A 23500-nucleotide genomic window follows, 5' to 3' on the forward strand; every position below is an offset into this window, starting at 1 on the left:
AAACCCAGCCCCGCCGCCGGCCAGGGCCGGCCATGCCTCAAAAAAAAAAAAAAAAGGACACGGTCCAACTACTAGGGTTAAAAACAGGGGTTTTAGTTGCATAACTTTTGCCAAATATGGAAGGAGTTGGGCTACCTACTGGCAAACCTACACCCAATTCATCCTTGCTATAACTATGCTCCAAGATGGAGGCTCTCATAGATTAGCTTGGACCGCACTATACAGAGGGGCCTTGATGAGGCAGTGCGGCTTTCACATATGTTTCAAAAGTTGTGCAACTAAAACCTCAGTTTTTAACCTTAGTAGTTGGACAGGGTCCTTTTTTTTTTTTTGCAGGCTGGCTGGTGAGTGTGGTGGGAAATTTTTGTTTTTGACTATACTCCCTGCCTCCCATCCATTTGTCTCTCTTCTCCTCTTTCATTGTATTAGTATGTTATTACAAAAACCTGTATAAATAAAGTTTAAAAGTATGAACAATACTTTCTCTCTTCCTCCAGAAATGTTGTTAAATAGCACATCCTGCAGAGCAGGAATTGACATATCACAGTTCCAAAGTAACCATAAGCATAAAAATGTTGCCTGCCAAGCAGGAAACATTGCCTCTGCTGTAAAGCTGGTAGCACTATGCTATTGGCTAAATAGAATCCAAGTTGCCTGAGGGGTTGGACATTGGCTTGTGTTCCTGGCACAAGAGTGTAATAGCCTGCAGAAATCGCACAGGGACAGCGGAATTTCGAGGATTTTTTTTTTTTATGAGCCTGTTGCAGTGGACCGAAGCAATGGCAATTTTCGAAAATGTAGTGTTTGATGGACCTATAAGCACTATTTGTACTAGGGTTGCACAGATACCAAGTACAGTACTCGGTACAAGTACGAGTACATGTACCGATACTTTTGAGCTCCAAGACTACACTAGAGAAAAATTCAGAAGTTAGGAGTCAGCTGTCATTTGTAAGGATCATACGGAGCTCCTGGGATTTGTACATCTCTGTTTTAATGTACGATTTTGTTTTTATAAATATAAATAAAGTGATGCACAGATACCAGTTTTGCGAGTACGAGTACTGGTACTTGCCGAGTACTTACAAGTACGAGTACTGATACATTTTTGTTTATTGTCATGTGACAGTTTTTCTAAAACAATACAGACTAATTATTTCAGGACAGTGGTGGAGCACCAGAGCCAGGTCCCCGCTGCAACCGCTGCAACCCTGGTAGTTCTCATGAAAATGCCAAGTATCTGCACTGGTGCTCGAAAAGTATCTGTGCATCCCTAATTTGTACCAATGAATGCTGCACAACCTATGTTCATCAAAGGAAATCTGTACTGAGGGAATAAAGAAGAAGGTAATTTACCTGACTTATTTACTCAAGTATATAAAAAAAGAACTGAAGTATAAAGTGCCATAAAAGTAGTAAGTGGTAATCAGTAAGTGGTAAACAATAGCAACCACATTTTTAACAACTTTTTGTAAAGTGCAAAATGCATTTAATATTTTTTAAACAAAATAATTTATAGGTTTATGAGGATTTGTTACCTATTTTTTAACATAATTGTTGTTTTAATATTTATTTCTGACTTTTACACATCAATCATTTAATACTTTTTGACACTGTGCAGATTATTATTTGTAGTACAGTATATCAATTAGGATACAGCACAGGTGCTTCAAGTTATTTAATTTCATAACACGGCAGGTAGGTTAAAGTGTATGTTAGTCTAAAATATATTATTACATGAATGTGTCCATATTTCTATGTGCTCTTTGACAACATAACCTGTTTTTATTTTAATTTAATAGTGTGGAGAAATTCTAGGCTTTTGCAATCTGACCATGGAAGGAGATCTGTGCTGGTGTGTTCAGTTTGCACCCCTTGGGACTTCTGCTAAGAGTTATAGGAAACTGTTCTCACAGCGTAGTGTGTCTGTAGTCAGTTTTGCGGCACTAGATTACACTAGAGGTACTAGCACAATTTACTGAAGTTCCAGACTGACAGTGGCTCTTAGCTGCTTTGTCCAATGTCACTAGGCAGCTGCCCTGTTGCAAAAGATACACCCCTGCACTAGGAAGAGTGAGGGAGGCTGTGTGGTCATATGACTGCAGAATATAACAGCGAATATCAGCTATTTACATGTCTGTTAAAAAAAAGATGTTACTAGAGCTATTGAAAAGAATTTGCAGCACTGTGCTGTACTTTTGTTAGTGTGGCTTCACAAACACACTTAGGGAAACTCTTGAGCGAAGGACAATGGCAGTCTACATATACCAGTTATGTACAACAGTAATTTTCTACTTTACAACATTTTAGCCCCTTTTAGCTATCTGAAAATGGCACCATTTACTGAAATTTCTCACTAACTACACAGGCAGCCAGTTTCATTTTATATACAAAGACTATTATTATGAAAGAGGAGAATAAGCATATGGATTGAAGTGGAACTAAGAGGATATTTTTAATTGCAAGCAGGTAGATACGTATCACAGAATGGACTCCATATGTCACCTATTTAATAAAAGATTGCATTGCACAATGAGCCGCCCATGCGCAAGTCAGTAAACAATCCCAGCACGCCGTGGGTGCCGGAAAGAAGTAATTCCCATGCACACGTGTGGGAGTTACATCATCTCAGCCAGCCTGATGGCTGGAGATGCCAATCCTGGAAGAAGACCTTGAGAAGTTTTCAGTGGTGGCAACAAAGAAACAAAGGGAAGCATACATGCTGAATCACTGGAGGAAGGGGGCATTCTATGCAAATATGCTGTGTATACTTGCAAATGATGGCAAAAACCCTGGGGGTTCCTAATATCTTTAGTTCCGCTTTAATTACTACAAGAGAGACCACTACAATAATTATGTATTTTTATACCATAAAGATTTAAAAATTCAATGTACGTACTTATGGAACCTCCCAGCTCTGTCTTCATTGTCTGCATACAGGAACATTTTCAGTGCATAATTCTCCACGTGGGCGCTGCCAACGATTTCCTGAGTTATCGAATCACAGTCTCCAAGCTGTTTCTTTAGCTGTATGAAAAGAGTCCCTAATTAAATTGTTGTTCCTTTATATTTAGAAATAACAATAAATACAGTATGCTATAAAAATACATGGAGAGAACCCATCCTTACTAGCCCTGTCATTAAAATTCACAGTTCACTTGATTCAGTACGGTGCATGTCAGTGTTATCAAATTACATTTTTTTAAGATAAATTAGGTACTCTTTCCTGTCAATAAAGAAAAACATACAAAATAGAACAATTCCAAGCTTGTAGCCTATATCATGTGGTCAATTATTACTAAAGATAGTCTTTTTCTTTTAATCCACACTGAGGTAAGGTGCCACTATGTGCTTATTTCATTAAATTATACCAATACTATTTTAAACAGTAATGTGCATTGATATGCCTATATTTCACTCGTGTATGCATCAAAATAATATTAAAGGAGAACTATGAGGTGAGTGATTTTCACTCAACCTCATAGTTCAAGCCGACGTGTGACAATGAAACTGTCACACGTCGGCTCAATAGATCGGGAAGTGAGCGAACACATACCGTCGCTCGCTCACTTCATGATCCTGTCACTGCAGAGAACGGTGACTATCACTCACGGCTCCCTGCAGGGATTCCCCCCTTCCCTGTCCGATCTTCCAGCGCTGACTGGCGGAACGGACGGGGGAGGGGGTGGGTACAGCTGGCTCTGCCTATCTGCCTATCAATCCCGCAGCTGGGTAGATCTCGACAGTAATGTCGGGATCCGTCCCGGCTGCAACGGTCTCAGTAAACCGCAAGCTGTAGTTCGCGGTATACTGAGCTGTGGGTAACGGGAGGATGCTAGTTTGTGTCCTCTGGTGACCCTTAGGAGAACTATGGGGAAAAACACTTACCCCATAGTTCTCCTTTAAAAATAAAAGATACCATAGTTAACTTTTTATAACACATGGAATTGACAATAAATTGCATTTTTATGCAGAATAACTATGTTGCTGCTAATCCATATTCTCATCTGCTGACTAACTTGCAAAAGTGTTCCCATTTCATGAGCTTTGCAATCTCAGGGGTCTTCTCTCCACAAGACCTTGTATCCTTGTAGATAGTCGATGTAGATTTAAACTGACACTAAACTCACGATTTAAATCTTAAAATGAATATAAATACCTTAACTATTAACAAACATTTTGCAGATTTGTCTATCACTTGGCTATAGACCCTCAAATCATCTCTGAATTCATGCTGACACTGTTCTTCTGTTAGGAGGGTGGCTACTTTTGTTCCCCATGGTCCCCGTGTGTTGTAAAGTAACCACAACTCCAAGCTCGCTCCCAAAAGGGTCTATAAGCTCACATTTAGTTTTTTAATTTGTATTGAGATTGGAGTCCATCACAGGAACCCTGGAGCAGAAGGAAGGACATCGTCAGTACCAATTCAGAGATGATTTGAGGAGCCATAAGCTACATTTGTGTTGTTAGTTAAGGTATTTGATTGCATTTTTACAGTTTAAGTAGTATTAAAGGCTCAAACTTTTTTTCAATAATGAATCCAGATCAAACAAATATACATTGCCCAGCAAAGTATTGCTTTACATTTTTGCCCAAACACTTACAATCATCATGTTTCTGAAGAGCTGCATCCTAGTCTCTCAGCTCAGCTTCCCTGAACTTCCTGTCCAGTACAAGATCACAAAAGGATGGTGCAGACTACAGCAACTTTTCATCTACTAGCTTGGAGAAGGGAGGCCAGGAGGAAGGGAAGTAGCTTGATTTGCTGTTTGCGTGTTTGTAGAGACACGCACAGCTTACTAGCACACACAAGGGGGACTGCATAGCATTCTGCTTGAGGGAGTCACTCAAGGGGCAGCAATCATTGTAAGCATTTGAAATAGCTTAAAATCCTTTTGACTTTAATACCACTTTAACTCTTGAGTTTAGTGTCACGTTAACAATCAAATATATGCCGTGTTCAACAAGGAAAAACGCATATACAGAATCGGCTTCTGCTTGAGTCTAGAGCTATTCACAGTGGACAACTGCCATAGCACTGTATCCTTATAGTATATAGACAGTCATAACAAATGTAGCAATACACTAGATACTCTATTCAGGATAAATGAATTGCAGGTACACAGATTATCAGCTTCTGTATTAGTTCAGTGCCATGTATGTCATTGGAATCCACTTTCTGCTATTGCACACATTAACCCCAGCACATCCATCATCTGCTGTTTGTTACTGGATACTATGCACTTCATAAGGATTCAATTACATTAACACCTTGGTTTACAAGTAACGTGGTTTGCGAGACAAGCAAACGTTTCTAAAAAAAATTCCATAGATATATGAGCGTTGCCTTGCAATACAAGCAAAATTTTGTAGAAAAGCACCACCCGAATAAGGCTGTAGCAGTGCGAGCGACAATAACAATGCAAACGACATTTCCGCAAAATCCTCAAAAGAAGGCAACAGCAAGTGTCATTGGAAAGATTCCTTGTTAAGGTTTCCCGAAATGAAAAAGATTCCATTGAGCCAAGAGATCACAGTGATTCCGTTAGTGATAGTGAAAGTTGTCCTACACAATAATCCTCCTCTCTCTTGTCTCCCTCCCACCAGCCAAGAAGGTACCTGTAATTGGTTAATTTTTCTTTATATTTTGTACAGTATTATATTACAGTGCAGTGTTGTAATCATTTTTATATGAATATTTTTGGGTTGTGGAATGGGAGTTTCCATTATTTCCTATGAGGAAATTCGCTTTGATATACAAGCGCTTTGGATTACAAGCATGCTTCCGGAGCGAATTATGCTCTTAAACCATGGTATTACTGTATAATGATTGATCTGATTCAGAGCTGCACAACCACAGGTAGCTGCCTTCCAATAGCTGCAAATTGAAGCCAGACTATAATTATCGTGGTGGACACTTAATCACAGGTATGAGAAACCATGCTGGCAATTGTTAATAATGCAAAAGTCCTGAACTGCTAAGGAAGTCACGTAAGGCTGTTGGTGAATTACCATCAGCACAGCTCATTACTGCCTACCACCTCCCAGAGATCTCGTCCATAAGCAGACTGCATATGTGAGCATATGTGTCCACAATCTTGTGTCTCTCTTCAGTGATGCAACTGTTAAATCAAGAGTCTACATATGCCATAGGTAAGCCTATCTAGCAGTAACTGTCCGCGATACAAGCGGTTCCAACATCATAATTCCGGTATGCCAATCATGAAGGGGGGGGCGAGGGGGGGCTGGACACTATAATTGGCTTTGTAATGGTTATACTAACTGAACTAAGAATATCTCATAAGTGAAGAGTCATATAAGAAGATAGCATTTTATTCAATGGTATGGTAAGGCCAGCAGCCATAAACAAAACTATAATGCCAGCTTTGGGTCGGTCCTGCCTTTTATGCATTATGAAATTCAACTAAACTTATTTTAAACATTTTATTTTTGGTAAGGATTAACTAAATGTCCTGGTGCCCAAACTGTGTCTCTTTAAAGCACTTTCTGTGTTCTGCATTGGGACAGTAGTCTGCATTTTGGTGCTCACTAAACCCAGTGAAAGAATATATTCTTTAGACTGGCTTCTATTAGTTAAAGTGGACTACCCCTTTCGACGAAAAATCACATCAGCATAAAGCTCGGCATGCTGATGTGAAATCATTTTACAATTATTAGCTAAACAAACATGTTTTTATTTTACTTACAATTTCTTTTTTTTCCCAATTTTTGGGCCACTCTGGCACAAATTATGTAATCATGCCCAAGTATTGCATCCTGGAAGTTACATCATCAGAGAATTGCTGGGAAATCTGATCTGTAATCTCATGAAATATCATGGAAAGGCATTTTCCACTGAGATGGTGTGCATGGTCACATGTCCTAGTCACATGTGCCAGAGTTGCAGGAAGTAAAGGGAGATTTAGTAACCTGCCCTTAGTTAAAATGGCCACTGCCATAATACACGGGAAGAAAAAAAATAAGGTGTGCAAAAAATAAAAAGCTAGCAATTATTTAGAAGTATCTGTTTGTAGATTGCCATTACTAACATTTTAAAAGGTCCGTTTATTCTTATTTTAAAGATATGGGTAAAGTTCCTCTTTAAATGGTTTGGCTTATTTCTTCATGCTATCTCACTTTTTCTGTGCTGTCCATCCATTTTCTCTTTTTATGTATTTTTCTCTTTGAATTTTTATAATTGCTGAGAGAAATATCAAATGTGGCACAAATCATTTTTAAGGTGTTGGGTGCGCACAGGTGAAAGTGGTGGCTTATAAAGGGGTTGTAATAACAGTGATTTCTAGCAGTCTCTAGCAGTCAAATCAAATGTCTCTGCTCAGGAATGGCTCCTTTGTCCCACAACTTCCATAGCATGTCTGCATTCTCTGATCATCTCTTATAGGATGCCCATAGTCTTTGATCATCTCCTGTTGCATGCCTCCAGTCTCGGACAGCTTTCTGTAGCATTACATTCACTAAATATTATGTGTGGCCCTTTGGTGATATCAGGGGGTGCACTGGCCCCCCTATATCAAGTAAACTGACCGCCACTGAACTAATGTACGCAGGATTAGTCCACCAGTTTGCAGGCTTAACAAATTAAATTTTAACACACCCAGCAGTAAAAAAGAAATCAAAAGAAAGACCATCCTCCAATTTTAGAGTGTTGGCAATGTTCCATTATGCATGCAATGCAGTGTAAACGATCATGTTTAGAAAGCTGGCAGCGCGATTACTATTTATTTCACTGAAATGTAGCAAGTCCTGTGAAGTCATGTGTCAAAAAGGTCACATTACACACTGGTGATTCATCATATTTATTTTCCCAGTAGAGGCTCTATGTTTTGCTTCACTGATGCCACTGACAAAACTTCTTAAGGAAGACTAAACCGGACAAACAACCTTTCTTGAAAAGAGTAGAACACGTGTTATAGCAGATTTAAGGCAGGTAAGGCATCATAAAGTTATTATTATTATTATTATACAGGATTTATATAGCGCCAACAGTTTGCGCAGCGCTTTACAATATAAGGAAGACATTACAATCACAATACAATTCAAGACAAGATGGGAAGGAGGGCCCTGCCCCTGAGGGCTTACAATCTAAAAGTTGTGGTAAAGAATAATGAAAACAAATTATAATTATAGTGAAAATACGTTTTACCTATCTCTCAGAAATATCTATGGAAAGTGTTAATGTGTTAAATTTTCTAATAGTTAATGGGGTCAAATCAACAACTGTTTTTGACCGCAGTGACAAAAAAAACTGAAGGAGTAAGATGGAATTTTGTTCTCGAATATGAACACAATTCTAACAGTGAATGTGGTTTTAGTTTGAGAAATTCCATTTATTCCCACATTCCAAGTTAAAACCAAATGAAATTACAAACAACATTCAGCAAGTCTCATGGCAATATTGAATTTTTCACATGAAAGTTCATACAAAAATCGACAAGTGTATGGCCAGTTTTAGACTCTGCAAATGGCAACCCTATAAAATTCCACTGAACTGTGATTAATCCCATTAAAATATATATATCTATATCTATAGATATATATATATATATATCTATAGGTATAGATATATATATCTATATCTATACCTATAGATATATATATCTATAGATATATATAGCGTGCACTGGGCAATAACATTGATAAACGACACCATAGCACTTTGGTTCCAGTTTGCAGAGGCCTGTATTTGAGAAAGGATAGCATGAAGGAAAGTGTAATTAATACTTTATACTTACTTGCCAAACATATTCCTTTAACATTATCTTGTAACTAAATCCTATACAACAGGAGTGGCCAACCTTCAGCCCTCCAGCTGTGGTGAAACTACAAATGCCATCATGCATCTCCTTCTCCTCTGTGAAGTCATGCCTGTGTGACTGTCACAGTCCTGCAATGCCTAATAGGATTTGAACTTTTACCACAGCTGGAAGGCTGAAGTTTGCCTACCCCAGTTATATAAGCTAGCATAAAGTACATGAAAAGGACTTTGTACAACTCACTCCATTGATATAAGCTGAACAATAGTATTCTGCCAATTGTTTTACAGATTCCATCATTTTAAAAGTAATGCTTATTTATAAAGTTATATCTGTAAAACTTTCTGAATTGAGAAAGCTAGTCGGATGACCAGTGAAACGTCATCAAGGAAAGTCCAGTGGCTTTGATTCATTTTTACAGATATACCATGAACTGGATGAATGAGAACCTTCACAAACATATTCCAACACATTTTGGGGAGACAACCCTTAAACTTCTATGAAAACATGAACGTTTCTGAATTGAGAAAGCTAAATCGGATGCCCAGCGAAACGTCTTCAAGAGAAATATAGCAAGTTAAGTTGCTTGGATTTATTTCTTGTAGATATACCATGACCTGGATGAATGAGAACCTTCACAGACATATTTTCCTGGTCATTTTCTCCCCTCAGTATTTTGACTCCGATCTAAATACCAAGTTTAAAATACAGTGGGGGGAATTTATCAAAACTGGAGCAGCTAGAATCTGCAGCAGTTGCTCATGGCAACCAATCAGCTTATCTCTTCAGTTTGTTTAGTTAAGCTTTAAAAATGAGAGATAGAAGCTGATTGGTTGCCGTGCACAGCTGCTCCAGATTTGATAAATTCCCCTCAATATATCTGTAGAGTATCTCCCAATCTATGAAGTCTTTCTGCCACTTTTTTTGCCAAAATGTTGCTCTTAACTTAAATGTTGTACTTAACTAACATGAAACCTAAATTAAATTAATTTGTTTCCACAGAGGAAGGATAGAAAAGCAATGTTCTTTAAAGTTGAGTCACTATATTTAATGAAACTCCAGCCCAATCTTTTTATGATTTGAACATAGTAAAGATTGGTTAGGACCTCTGTTAAGGACATTCCCACTTCCTGTGGTGGCGAAGCTCTGAAACAACTATATTTAGATACCCATGCATGGTATCATGTGCATACCTTACCTTAACTAGATGATACTTCCTATATTAGAAGTTCCATAAGCAAATACATTTAAAAAAACTGCAGTTGCACAATATTGTGTGATAAACAGACACATAGGGGGTGATTTACTAACCTAAACACACGCACGCACCAGGTGCGTGTGATTTTCAAAACATATTTATCAACCAAAAAGTCTCTAAAAGCATATTTCCACTAATGCCATATATGGAAAAATCATGCACATGATGCATATATAATGCTGCTTCACAGTTTGGACAAAAATGGTTAGCTCATGCATTTACATTCCTGCATTCATCAAAGCAAGCAACACAACATAGAGCTAATTTACACAACATCACCTTGCAATTCATGCAGGGCTTTGCACAACACACCTGCTGGGTGTGTACACACTACAAAGGTGTTTAGATTCCACCTGTGACGGACTGAACCGTCACTGGTGCTGTTGGAGGAGCCTGTGGGCTAGCCTCCTTCCAACTGACTATGGACCCAGAACTATGGAGACCCCCCTCGGACCTCTTGGGGTTACAATGAACCATTCTACCAGGTTTATGTGTGAGGGGATGTACTGTGCATGTTCCCTGGCATTACATTTGGATGGCCCTGTGTGTATTATAGGTACAGGCTGTGACTCCAGGAGCACTGAAGGGGGATAATTCTGGACATTGAACTGTTACAGTTTATTGGTCCCTTTGTTGTATTGTGTTGATGATGGGATTAGGATAGCTGATTCTAGGTGTAGCTGACTCCGGGTGTAGATGAGTAAATCACACTATGATGCACTTAGGAGATAATCCCATCACATGTGTCTCCTCTCCCCCTATTCATTCATTAAGGCATCGGGGAGGGGGAGTGGATGTTTGCATGCTGTTCATGTTTGATTTTGTTATGTGTTTAGACTTCTTGGACTGTATATATACTGAGCTGGTCTTCAATAAAGCAGATCCCTGTTGGAACTTACATATAGCCTGCCTGGTGTTTGTTCTGAGCTATCACAACTGGATTCGAACGGCACATAGCTGTAGTTCGAATCCCGGATTATCGGACGATCGAAGAATCAGACGTTGCGGTCTGACATCTGATCCATTAGTAGCAGAGGAGTGCCGGGAGAGTGGAACCGAGCGAGCAGGGGCTCGTTACATTGGTGGCAAGCGGCGGGATCTGCTCTCCAGTTATTGGGAAACTCCAAACCACCACAGGGAATGACCAGCTAATTGATGATGGGATTAGGATAGCTGATTCTAGGTGTAGCTGACTCCGGGTGTAGATGAGTAAATCACACTATGATGCACTTAGGAGATAATCCCATCACATGTGTCTCCTCTCCCCCTATTCATTCATTAAGGCATCGGGGAGGGGGAGTGGATGTTTGCATACTGTTCATGTTTGATTTTGTTATGTGTTTAGACTTCTTGGACTGTATATATACTGAGCTGGTCTTCAATAAAGCAGATCCCTGTTGGAACTTACATATAGCCTGCCTGGTGTTTGTTCTGAGCTATCACAACTGGATTCGAACGGCACATAGCTGTAGTTCGAATCCCGGATTATCGGACGATCGAAGAATCAGACGTTGCGGTCTGACATCTGATCCATTAGTAGCAGAGGAGTGTCGGGAGAGTGGAACCGAGCGAGCAGGGGCTCGTTACATTGGTGGAAAGCGGCGGGATCTGCTCTCCAGTTATTGGGACACTCCAAACCACCACAGGGAATAAGCAGCCTGCAGGAGAGACACGCTGAAAGACCTACTTGAGAGCCGAGGAGGGACCGCTAGGACAAAGAGCAAGGCCACCCTGATCAGTGAGCTAGCCGACATGGATCAGGAGGGATGGTGATGCTGGACCCCGGTCCGTTGGAGACTTGTTTCAGCAACGGGTTCGACAGAGGTTGGCGTTATATGGTGCCAACCCATCAGAGACCGCCATACAGGATGCCATTAGAGACATCCAGCAGCAGGATGAGCGACAAAAAAGAGCACTAGAGCGGCAACATGAGTGGAGAATGGCGCAACTACGGCAATCAGCGACACCACCTAGAGATACAGCGCCTTTCCGTAAGTTTCCCTTTCGGGCGTTCAAACTATTTAAGATGGAGATGCAGGGAGAGGAGGTAGCCGACCTCTCTCCGAAGCAGCAGATGGAACTACTAATCCCAGCAGAAGAGCTGGCATCAGGGCAGAGTGCTGCTATCCTCTGCCCCGCACCCATAGCCCCCCTGAAGCTCCTGGGAGAAATGGCAGCCAACCCCATTTCCTCGTCACCAGCTTCAGACGTGGGGGACCTTATAGATTCGGATGCAGAGGTACTACAGCATGTTCCCTGGCATTACATTAGGATGGCCCTGTGTGTATTATAGGTACAGGCTGTGACTCCAGGAGCACTGAAGGGGGATAATTCTGGACATTGAACTGTTACAGTTTATTGGTCCCTTTGTTGTATTGTGTTGATGATGGGATTAGGATAGCTGATTCTAGGTGTAGCTGACTCCGGGTGTAGATGAGTAAATCACACTATGATGCACTCAGGAGATAATCCCATCACATCTGTCTCCTCTCCCCCTATTCATTCATTAAGGCATCGGGGAGGGGGAGTGGATGTTTGCATGCTGTTCATGTTTGATTTTGTTATGTGTTTAGACTTCTTGGACTGTATATATACTGAGCTGGTCTTCAATAAAGCAGATCCCTGTTGGAACTTACATATAGCCTGCCTGGTGTTTGTTCTGAGCTATCACAACTGGATTCGAACGGCACATAGCTGTAGTTCGAATCCCGGATTATCGGACGATCAAAGAATCGGACGTTGCGGTCTGACATCTGATCCATTAGTAGCAGAGGAGAGCCGGGAGAGTGGAACCGAGCGAGCAGGGGCTCGTTACACCACCCATAGATCATGCTGGGAGGGAACACACTACAGAGGTGTATACATGTTCGTGGTGTGTTTATAAGGTTAGTAAATCAACCCCATAATGTCAGTGAACTTTGCTCTTTAGAATGAAGATGGGTGAACTGCTCTGACCGGTTTAGTAGCAGAAAGATTAATCAGGCTGCTGTTTCAGTATTTGAAAGGTTTCTTTTAAAAGATGTCTCAAAATACAAGAGGCCTCAAGTTTCCTAATAAAATATAATAAAAAAAGCAAATAGCACCAGCGCAGTTACAACAGGTGGACTTAGAGCAGATAAATAGACTTACTGTTCACGGTGGAGGAAATCTCGAGTTATTTCGCAGAAAACAAAAAACAGGATTATCGCACATCCTACTGGCCTTCGGTTTTGAAACTGCCAAGAGGGTTTAAATGGGGGCTTTGAGCCTAGGATCGCTTGTGTTTTCATAGCGAGTGTACATATGCAAAAATTCATCTTGCAGACTAGACATTTACTTTATTAAAATATCTGGCACCTTTTCTCGCAAAATACACAGGGGGACAGCCAAGTTAGCTTGCTGGATAATTTCACCAAAAGGTGAATGTCTATTGCTTAAGAAGAGCTATAAGCTAAAGCACCAGTATAAACCCAATGCATCTAGCCATGTATACAGTAAAAAGTTAGAATTATTGTTAGCAAACGTCTTTTAATTTAAAGTGATATTAAAGTCAAAAGGATTTTACATCATTTCAAATGCTGATGAAATCACTTACAATGAATGCCGCTACTTGATGTTTAAATGTTTTAGTTTCCTGCAGAATCAGCTGGTCTCCTGAGCACTGGTCCCGACTTCCTATTTTAGAGTGACTCCTTTCTCAAGCAGAGTGCTATGCAGTCACCCTTGTGTGTGCTAGTAAGCTGTGCGTGTCTCCACAAACAAACACACAGTAGCTTGATTTGCACACAGACACAGCAAATGAAGCTACTCCCCTTCCCCCTCTCCTCCCTTCTTCAAGCTAGTAGATAAACAGTTGCTGTCCCTTGTAACCTTGTACTGGACAGGAAGTTCAGGGAAGCTGAGAGACTTGGAAGCAGCTGTTCATAACACATGATTATTGTAAGTGTTTGGTCAAAAATGTAAAGAAATATTTTGCTGGGCAATGTATATTTGTTAGATCTGGATTCATTACTGAAAAAAAGTTTGAGAGTTTAATACTACTTTAAAGCTGGACATCCATGCAATACTAAACTCAAACATTAACACTACAGCCTGTGTAAAGCCTATCTCCTGGCAAACAAAAAAACTTACCCTTGCAGAGGGGCTAACTATGTACTGCAAATGTTAGGTGCTTGTTTTGTCTGGGGGACACTAATAAAGCTCTTTTACACACTTGGTCCTCAGCCCCAACAGCTCCCTCCAGGCTTCTAGACCAGTTCCCGCAGCCTCTTATCCCCTTTCTTCCAGTCATCTACAAACCACTAACTTCATCACATTTTATGCAGGTCCATTAACCTGAACTAGATTTAAGGACATTTCAATGTCCGGAGTGAAGGGGAAGTAGAAGTGAGGGCCTACCTCCATAAGAGCCGGGGTCAGGCAAGTAAAAAAGCTTTATTTGAGTGCCCTAGAAAGACAAAACAGCACTTAACCCTTGCAGAACGGGGGTAGCCACACCCCAAGGGTAAGTTTTTTTCTTTACCCAGAGATGGGCTTTTAAAATGAACATTAGTCAAACAGCTAATGAAATAGATATATGGGAGCTGTCAATGGTTTTGCATTTCTATGCAGTCCAGTGAAGCTGAAATTAAATCAAATTCGGTTGCTATACTAGCTAAATGTAACAAAAAAATAAATAAAAATAAAATATATCTCAAGGCATATCAACAATTTTTACCAAAAGTTTTTCTAATAATCTTTGCCAAACTGGTTTGGAATTAACCGTTTCCACAGAGAAAGCTTTGTCTTAGTTGAGATTTAAAGTATGTATTTTGCCCAAAACATGGAAATACATGTTACTCCTTAAAGTACAACTGTTTTAGACAGAGTGGAGAATGATTAGATTACGTGTCAGGTTTTTATTGCTGTCTGTCCAGGTAACCGTTATTACAGAAAGTGAAAAAATCACAAATTTTAGGTGGTCACAAGAACAGGAATAGAGGAGAAATCTACCAATAGGGACACCAGTTCTGGTGACCTTCCTGAACCCCAGGGATTTCCCTAACTTTGGAAGGATTTCCTCTCACTTTTTATTTTGAAGTTATTGGATTGGTTTATTGTAAGAGAAAGGAAATATCCCATTATGGGACAAAGATGGCAAAGCTAACAGGAGTTATAATCCTCCTTAACTCCATCCAAAACGAAGCAAAACGTTTTGGCTTACATTTTACTTTTACTTACTTTTCTAGTTTTTGTTGAAATGTAAGCAGTTCAAGTCTAGTAAATAACCTGATATAGTACAAAGGTAAGCGGTAAACTGCCAGAGAGGTGAAAAATAAAGAAGTTTAGCTTAGCAAAAACTGAAAAATAATGTACATTTCAGAGTTACTTTGACAGGAAGAAATCTGGAAGACCCAAAGTCACAACAGAATCGGAAGACAGTATATCACAGAAATCACTGCGCTGGGAATGCGTGCCTAACTACCTGATTGGACCAGCCGCAACAATGTGTATAGGTGAACAAATGTAAAGCAAATATGTTGCGCTCGGTCTATGTGAACCAACTGCACACTAAAGTGTTAATAAACGAATCTGTGTAAAAATTACAGCAATCCGTGTGAAAAAATTGATTCAAGTGGATTATTTACATATGACTAGAAGGTTCAACACACAAACATAATAAGAATAATAAAAATCAACACTGGAACCTTCAGAATTAGTGCCAGTGATCAACCTCATTGGTTCAGCATGTATATTTTAAACACGTGAACCTCTGGCCAGCGGTGTAGTAAAAAAACACAGAAAACTAAAATTTAAATCGTGATATTAATTCAAGCTGTGAACAAACTTTGAAAAGGAAGGAGGGGCTCTGTGGTGGCCCTCCAATACTAAAAAAAAAACAAAAAAAATAAAAAACGTGCAAATAAATCAAAACTCTAAAATAATAACAGCAAAGAAACTGACATTTCAAGGGGCATGTATCATTACATGCATAACCAACGAACAGCACTTTAAGAAAGGGCAACTTCCTTCTCTCAGTGACACTTGATCAATCTGTCCGGCAGTCCTCCAAACATTCAATGACAATTCCCCAAGAGGGGCTCCTTGTTAAAGAGGTCTTTTAAAGTTCTGGTTTTCCAACCCCTTCTAATGTCTCCTTGTCAAGTACCGGCGTGGGTCTCTCCTTCTCCTTCCGTCACCTGATCCCTCGCCGCCCGGAATGGCGGCGTTCACCTAATAGTGTCCCCCAGGGAAAAATTTGAAGGAGACAAAGAGGAGGCTATCTAAGTGCAGTAACACAAATATTTATTTCATAAAAGAACTCAAATGCACTTACGGAAACAACGAAAAAAAAATCGAGCTTTTGAGCGTTAGCAGCACTCAGCTAAGAGAGATGAAGGCAGGTTTTCCTTTGACATGTTTTGTTCAATGACTTTCTCAAAAAAAGTCATTGAACGAAACATGTCAAAGGACATGTTTCGTTCAATGACTTTCTCAAAAAAATTTTAAGCTAAATTACAAGGGGTCAGACTGTCTAAATGGCAGAAGAAAAAAAAAACAGACAAAATGATCTCTCTCCTGGAATAGATGATAAATGTTGATGAACTGTTTATTGATATATTCTGTATGTCCACAACACAGCCCACCATTTACATATAACTATACAAAAGTAATTTACCACGAGTCCTCATTAGCACCTGATATTGACAATAAATCAATTAAACCACTTAAAAAAATATATACACTTGCGAATGTAAATGATGCTGGATGGTTTTTTTTTCTTCAATATTCTGGCTTGTTTTTCATGCTGGCAGGAAAATAACCACCTAAACAGCTATGCATAATGTCTGGACGGTTTTTACACAGCCATTTAATTGCTTGCATGACAGGATAAGCAAAACAGTTATCTAAATTGCTTTCATTTGCTACAGTTGTTTTCCTGCTGGATGATTCACACAGCACAACTAATAAAAAAAACGAATTGACACTGTTGGAAAAAACAGATATATACATGTTACAGGACAGTACAGGTACAGACTTATTGAACTTCTGTCCTGACTCTGCATCCTATTTGCACCATTATTGCTCAGGGACTCTATGTCAGGGTACTCCTATTGTTCTCTTATTCTATTGTATGCCTTTTGACTCAGACCCTGGTATATTGCTTTATGGACCTGTATTTTGTACTGCCTTTATTTTTTAATTAAAAAAATCTAAAGTTTAAAAAAAGAAATATAGAAGGTGCAATTGCTAATTCGGGATTGTGTAAGTTTTGGGGCTGTGATTCTGAACCTGGCTTCACAAAGGTATGAGTCACTGACCTGAAACATATAAGACAATAGTTTAAATGTTTGAGATGTAGCTGGCTTAATGCTTGTTCCAGGACAGTGTCTTACTAGATAGTGAATTCAGGATCTGTATTATAGTCCCAGAGCCTGTCCCTTTAAGCCAGTGCTCCCCAACCTTTTTATCGCCGCGGACCGGTCAACGTTTGATCATTTTACCGCGGCCCGCTGAGGGGGGGACATTGATTGTTTATATTTTAGATTGTTTTGATTTAATAATTTTAATTTAATTGTATTTAACACCGGGACCGTGCACTGATGCAGTGATGCTGGGGTGCAAGAAGGAGAGAGACTGTGTTAGCAATGTAGGGTGGAGGGATCTATGTCAGTGACATGGAGGTGTTGACGGAGAAAGGAGTCTGTGTTAGTGATGTTGGGGTGTTGGAGGGTGGAGGGGTCTGTGTCTGTGATGCCGGGGTATTGGAGGGCAGATGGTCTGTGTCTGTGACATAAGGGGAGTTTTGAGGGGTCTGTGTCAGTGATGTTGGGGTTTTGGAAGGTAAATGGGTCTGCGGCACAACATATGGGATGTTGGTAGGTAGTGTGGTCTGTGTCTGTGATGGAGGGTAGCTGGATCTGTGTCAGCGACATCAACAGGGTGTTGGAGGGTGAAGGGGTCTTTGTCAGTGATGCCGGGTTGTCGGAGGGGTGTGTGTCAATGTTGCTGGGGTGTCGGAGGGTGGAGGGGTCTGTGTCAGTGATGCCGGGGTGTCGGAGGGTGGAGGGGTGTGTGTCAATGTTGCTGGGGTGTCGGAGGGTGGAGGGGTCCTGTGTCAGTGATTCCTGGTGTTGGAGGGTTGACGGGTCTGTGTCAATGATGCCGGGGGATTGGAGGGTGCTGTGTCTGTGACATAGGGGCGGATTGGAGGGTGCAGGGGTCTGTGACGTAAGGGGGGATTGGAGGATGAAGGGGTCCTGTGTCAGCAAGCCAGCCCGAGACAACGAGCGGTGTGTCAGGGGGAGAGAGGACGGCTGGAGGCGGGCGGGCACAGAGAGCAGAGAAGGCTGTGATAGGCGGTTGCCAGGAGATGGACGCTGCAGGTGGGGCTTGTGACACACACGCCTCCTGTGACTCACCTCCCCTCCCGCCGCCTGTTACTATGGACGCGGCCGGGAGGGGAGGTGAGTCACAGGACCCGTCCCCTCACTGTGAAGCCCGTCAGCAGTGCGGGGCCCTGGTGTTCAAACACCGGGACCGTGCACTGCCATATATTGCATGACCGGACCGCGGCCCGGTACCATTTGATCCACGGACCGGGGTTGGGGACCACTGCTTTAAGTCATAAAAGGTACCGCCAACATCTACACTCTCACAGGTTTCCTTAAACTAATAAAGCAGCTAAACTGACACCAGGAATTAAAGGAGAACTATGGGGTCAGTGCTTTTCCCCATAGTTCTCCTCAGGGTCAGGGGAGGACATAAACTAGCGTCCTCCCGTGACCCAAAGATCAGTATATCGGGAGCTACAGCTCGCGGTATACTGAGACCGCCGCAGCCGGGACGGATCCCGACATTACTCTTGAGATCCACCCAGCTGTGTGATTGACAGCTGGCTCTGCCTATCTAGAGACAGAGCCAGCTGTACCCTCCCCCGTTTGTTCCGCCAGTCAGTGTTGGAGGATAGGAGCAGAGGAGGGGGAATCCCTGCAGGGAGCCGTGAGTGACAGTCACGGCTCTCTGCAGGGACAGGATCGAGAAGTGAGCGAGCGACGGTATGTGTTCGCTCACTTCCCTATCTATTGAGCCGACGTGTGACAGTTTCATTGTCACACGTCGGCTCGAACTATGAGGTTGAGTGAAAATCACTCACCTCATAGTTCTTCTTTAAAGCCAAACTCCAGGCAAACAGATGAATAATATTTAAGGGCACTGTTTTACCTGGCAAAGTATTTGTATTTTTTGCATAATATTGTATTATTTGAATCAAAACGGCAGATTTAAAAATATTGAAAATGACTTTAGAAATGAAGTTACAATATAAATGCTTATATGAGGATTTAGTCATTAGGTTTATACTGTGCATACTGATTATTACAAGCCAAATAATCAGTAGGTTTACTGACCATGAAAGATGACTGAAATACCTGGAAGAATGTCTGCAGATAGAAAGAACAACATTCTAAACCTCATTAATAAATACTATGCACAATATTTAAAGTTTACAAAAATCTGCTGTTTGATATTTAATGTCACTCAGTTTTGCACAGTGTACAGTCATGACATCTGTCCACTTGTGGGGTCTAAACTAAACATTTTTCTTATTAATAGGAGATGATTAATAGGACGCAGCTGGATCATGTTTGAAATAGCTTATTTAGACAATAAATATTATGTTTCACTGCTGTCATTGAAATGATGGCCATAAAGAACAGTGGACAGGTTTATTTTTCCAAATAGGTGACACCATGGAATAGAAGAGAAAACCTGGACAGTCACTGAGACTCACCATGTGGAAAATAAAACCTGTCTGCACTAGGTGATTCCATCATTTATACTTGGCCAGTAATAGTCCAACAAACAATTTATTTTCCCAAAAGAAACCAGTTTGCATTTTATAATACCGTAAATTGAAGTGTCACTATATCTCAGGGATGTCATCTAGAGCAGTGGTTCTCAACCTGTGTAACCTTAGGACCCACATATGTCCTTGGTCATTAAGTCGTGACTTAAGTCGCACTGCAATGGAACACACGGCACTGCAGTACCGTGCGTTCTGGTGCGGGCGTACAAACTGTGGGTGGGAGGGTTTGGGGTACCATTTAAATGAATGGCAACGCAACACATCTCCCACATAAGAATGCACGGTAGGTGCGATTGCGTGGTACATGTGTTAATTGCACGGTACTAGTGTGAACGGGCCCTCAAATACTGACATACATACACAACCACAGACGCAATCTCACACACGCCAAAAAAAATTTCATTTTTTTTAAGGCCCCCCCAGTCTCTCTACCTTACGAGAACTGGAGTGGATCCTCAGCCTGGGGTTCAATGTGGTTTGCTGTGTTGTGATAGAACCTGGGAGCCAGAATGTGACGTCACTCCTGTACAGGCACCTCTATAGGACATGTGTGGGAGCTGTAAGCAATGCATGAATAGATGGAGCTCCCTCGCGGCCATACTCCTATCCCATCCCACCTCAAGCTCACACTCGGCACCGGGCAGCATTTTTGAATGGCTGCTTGGTGCAAGAACTGACAGTGTTGCGCTAGGGGGAGGCAGAGGAGCCTCTCACCTAGAAAAGTGAAAGGCATGTGGCGACCCAATGAACACGGGACAAACGCACTCAACAATTTGTTACCAGTTAGACAGTAAGGTGCACACGAAATGGGCTTTGAACAGTAGAACAGTAGAAAGGCATCATGGCACACTCACAAACCAGCATGTAAAACAACTTGTCTCACCACTAAGGATAATGAGAGAGGTTTGGATACACGTCTTCTGCAGAGGATGTGAAAGCCGCACTGCCGCGCCAAGGCACCTCTTGTAGTGCGTTCCTAACTCTAAACTATGAGAGTCTCCATCTTGGAGCACATGGCGGCAGAAGATATCAAATTGGGTGCAGGTTTGTCAGGAGGACGCCCAAACTCCTTAAAGGCACAGAAACACACAAGGGATCAGGCACATCCTAATGGCAGCTGAGAAACCCCATGCGTCGCTGCACCAAGTGTGCCATGATGCCTTTCTGCTGTTTTACTGTTCAAAGCCCATTTCGTGTGCTCCTTACTGTATAACTGGTAACAAATTGTTGAGTGCGTTTGTCGTTTGTTTTGCTTGACCGATTTGGTGCAGCGACGGTGCAGACTCAAGTGAAAAACAGATAATACCATAAAATCAATATAATTTTTCGTTTTAGAGTGGGGAGTTATTCAAACCTCTGCCAGTTTTGTATAGCTGTCTGTGTGCCCCTTGGGGAGATTCACCCTCTCTATGCTGAGCAATGCCACCAGTACAGAAAGGGATAGAAAATCCCCAAATTCGCAGTTCATACCAGAACAGGATTTCTGGTTACAGAACTCTGGTTAGAGCAAGGGAATTTTTACTCACTTTGCCACACAGCCTTTGTAAAGAAAACAACCATTTCGGACCTTCTACTTATTGCGCACACATGCTGCTGCCCCATTTTTTTACATGAGCGAGCCATATAACTGCAAGATGGCTAGAGGACACCATGTGTATGGCTCACCCAACCTTTTAGTGGGCAAGCTGTCTTATATTACTCTGAAATCACACCTGCAAATATTCATACATGCAAACATAAAGAGGCTGAGGGACTTACCATTGTTGCAGCAGAGGAGGGGACAGGTGGAAGGGACCGGAGCAGTAGCCAGCTGGTTCCGTGGTTCAGGTGAGTATAGCAATTTTTTTTAACATCTAGACAAAAACGAGCACTTATCCCCTTGCAGTGAAGGGGTAGCCCCACTGCAAGGGTTAAGAAAATGTTTTGCTGTGTAACGCTAATATATGCTCTTTTCTATTAACACTCTAATGCAGAAGTTATGTATAAGTAAAATGAAGTTTTAGTTCACCCCTTAGTTCCAGCCTGATATAATCCTTACTATATTGTCTTGACTTGTATTGTAACTGTAATGTCCTCCTTATATTGTAAAGCGCTGTGCAAACTGTTGGCGCCATATAAATCCTGTATAATAATAGGGAGATGTAATGTCAGGGAGCAGAATGCCTGGGGTACTGGGTTCTTCATAGGCCCAAATACAAAATCTGTCCTGCAGGCTTCTAATTGGGCACTGTTATTGAAAAGTATATTTAACCTTTAGGCCTCCTTTAGACCTCTGCGTTGGGGTAATGTGCATTTTACTGCAACAGTAACACAAGGCTCTGTGTGGTATGTTGCAGTGCCATTTATTTAGAAGGCCACACCAAAGCACAAGTACAGTAGGTGCCAACTGACCCCCACTGCAGTGCACCAAAATGCATGTGTCTTGCATTGTGGTGCAATGCATTCTTTAAAAAAAAGTGCAGGTCTTTTTTTCCATTTCCATGCATTGGCAGCTCATTCTTGATGAAATGACTTCCTTACTGCAACACACATTAACATGTATGCAGTAGAGCACCACAATGGAATGGCATAGTGTGAAGGGGACGCTAATATTTCGATCTGTATTGCTGGCTGTGATGCGTGAAATATGAAGACTTAGGAGGGGGCTTCCAAAAATGGCAGCCAGTATGGGCTTTCCATATGTTTTAGGAAACTCCCAACTTATAAAATCTCAGCTGTTATATTATATGTTCGAGATCTTGGCAAATATGTTTTAAAGCAGTTCTAGCAAGCTGAACCATTTTATTGTTAAAAAATTATTTTCTTTATATATTTATTGAAACACACATATATCATTGCCTTCTGTTTGATTTTAACTTAAAGGATCAGAAAAGAGCATTTTGTGAATGTTGCCTCACCCTCTCCTCTTCCTCCCCATCCTCCGCTGTATACTCCCACAGTTTTGGCAATGAGTCCACTGCCTTTCTGTTGCAATGTTTACTTGTGGCAGGTGTATCACCTACTTCCCGCTGCGTGTGCAGTAGGACCCCAAAGCCTTCTGTGGGGCTAGGATGCTGATCAGTCTCCCAGCCCCAAAGAAGTCTATGATGACAGGTTAGAGATCAGAAGCACTATCACTAATGCCATGTCCACTCTGGGGGTAGTATAAAGTCTTTCGGATAAGCCAACATAATGCTAATACCTGGTGCATGGGCAGTAGCAGCAGGAAGGTAATAATATTGTGTTGCAAGTACACATACATGGTAGCATCAACATTTAAATGTAGACCAGCATCATAAATAACAACCATACCCAGTGGGAAGCACATCCAGAGTGATCCCTTCAGAAGGTCAGACCATGTTGCAATAGGACATGATCCTCTAATTTTTTTCTTCCTCAGCTCCCTCCCTCCCTATCCCCTGGACTCTACTGCAGCTTACACAAATGCTCACCACCACACATGCAGCCACTCACCACCACTGAACCAGTAAACCCCTCTTTATCACCACTGTGCATTTCCTTACACACCACCATCCCTGAAACCTCCCCATCACCCCCTTGTTCTCACCTGATCTCACTAACCCCCACTTCTTCTTACTCCCATTCCCTCACCCTGCACTCACCACCACTCTCTTGTGCCTCCCCTTTATTCTACACTGCACC

General features: G+C 41.5%; 1 protein-coding gene across 1 annotated transcript in view; it reads right to left on the minus strand.

Annotated features, from left to right (window-relative positions):
• VTA1 (vesicle trafficking 1) overlaps positions 1-23500 on the minus strand; it is a 115236-nt gene that overhangs the window by 81145 nt on the left and 10591 nt on the right. The window contains exons 2-3 of the mRNA XM_018557214.1: positions 22756-22939; positions 2900-3027 (exon numbers count right to left, since the gene is read on the minus strand). Of these exons, the coding sequence (XP_018412716.1) occupies positions 2900-3027; positions 22756-22939 (312 nt within the window). The remainder of the gene's footprint in view (positions 1-2899; positions 3028-22755; positions 22940-23500) is intronic.

This window comes from Nanorana parkeri, unplaced genomic scaffold, assembly GCF_000935625.1.
Source record: "Nanorana parkeri isolate BGI_ZX_2015 unplaced genomic scaffold, ASM93562v1 scaffold273, whole genome shotgun sequence".
Lineage (NCBI taxonomy): Eukaryota > Metazoa > Chordata > Amphibia > Anura > Dicroglossidae > Nanorana > Nanorana parkeri.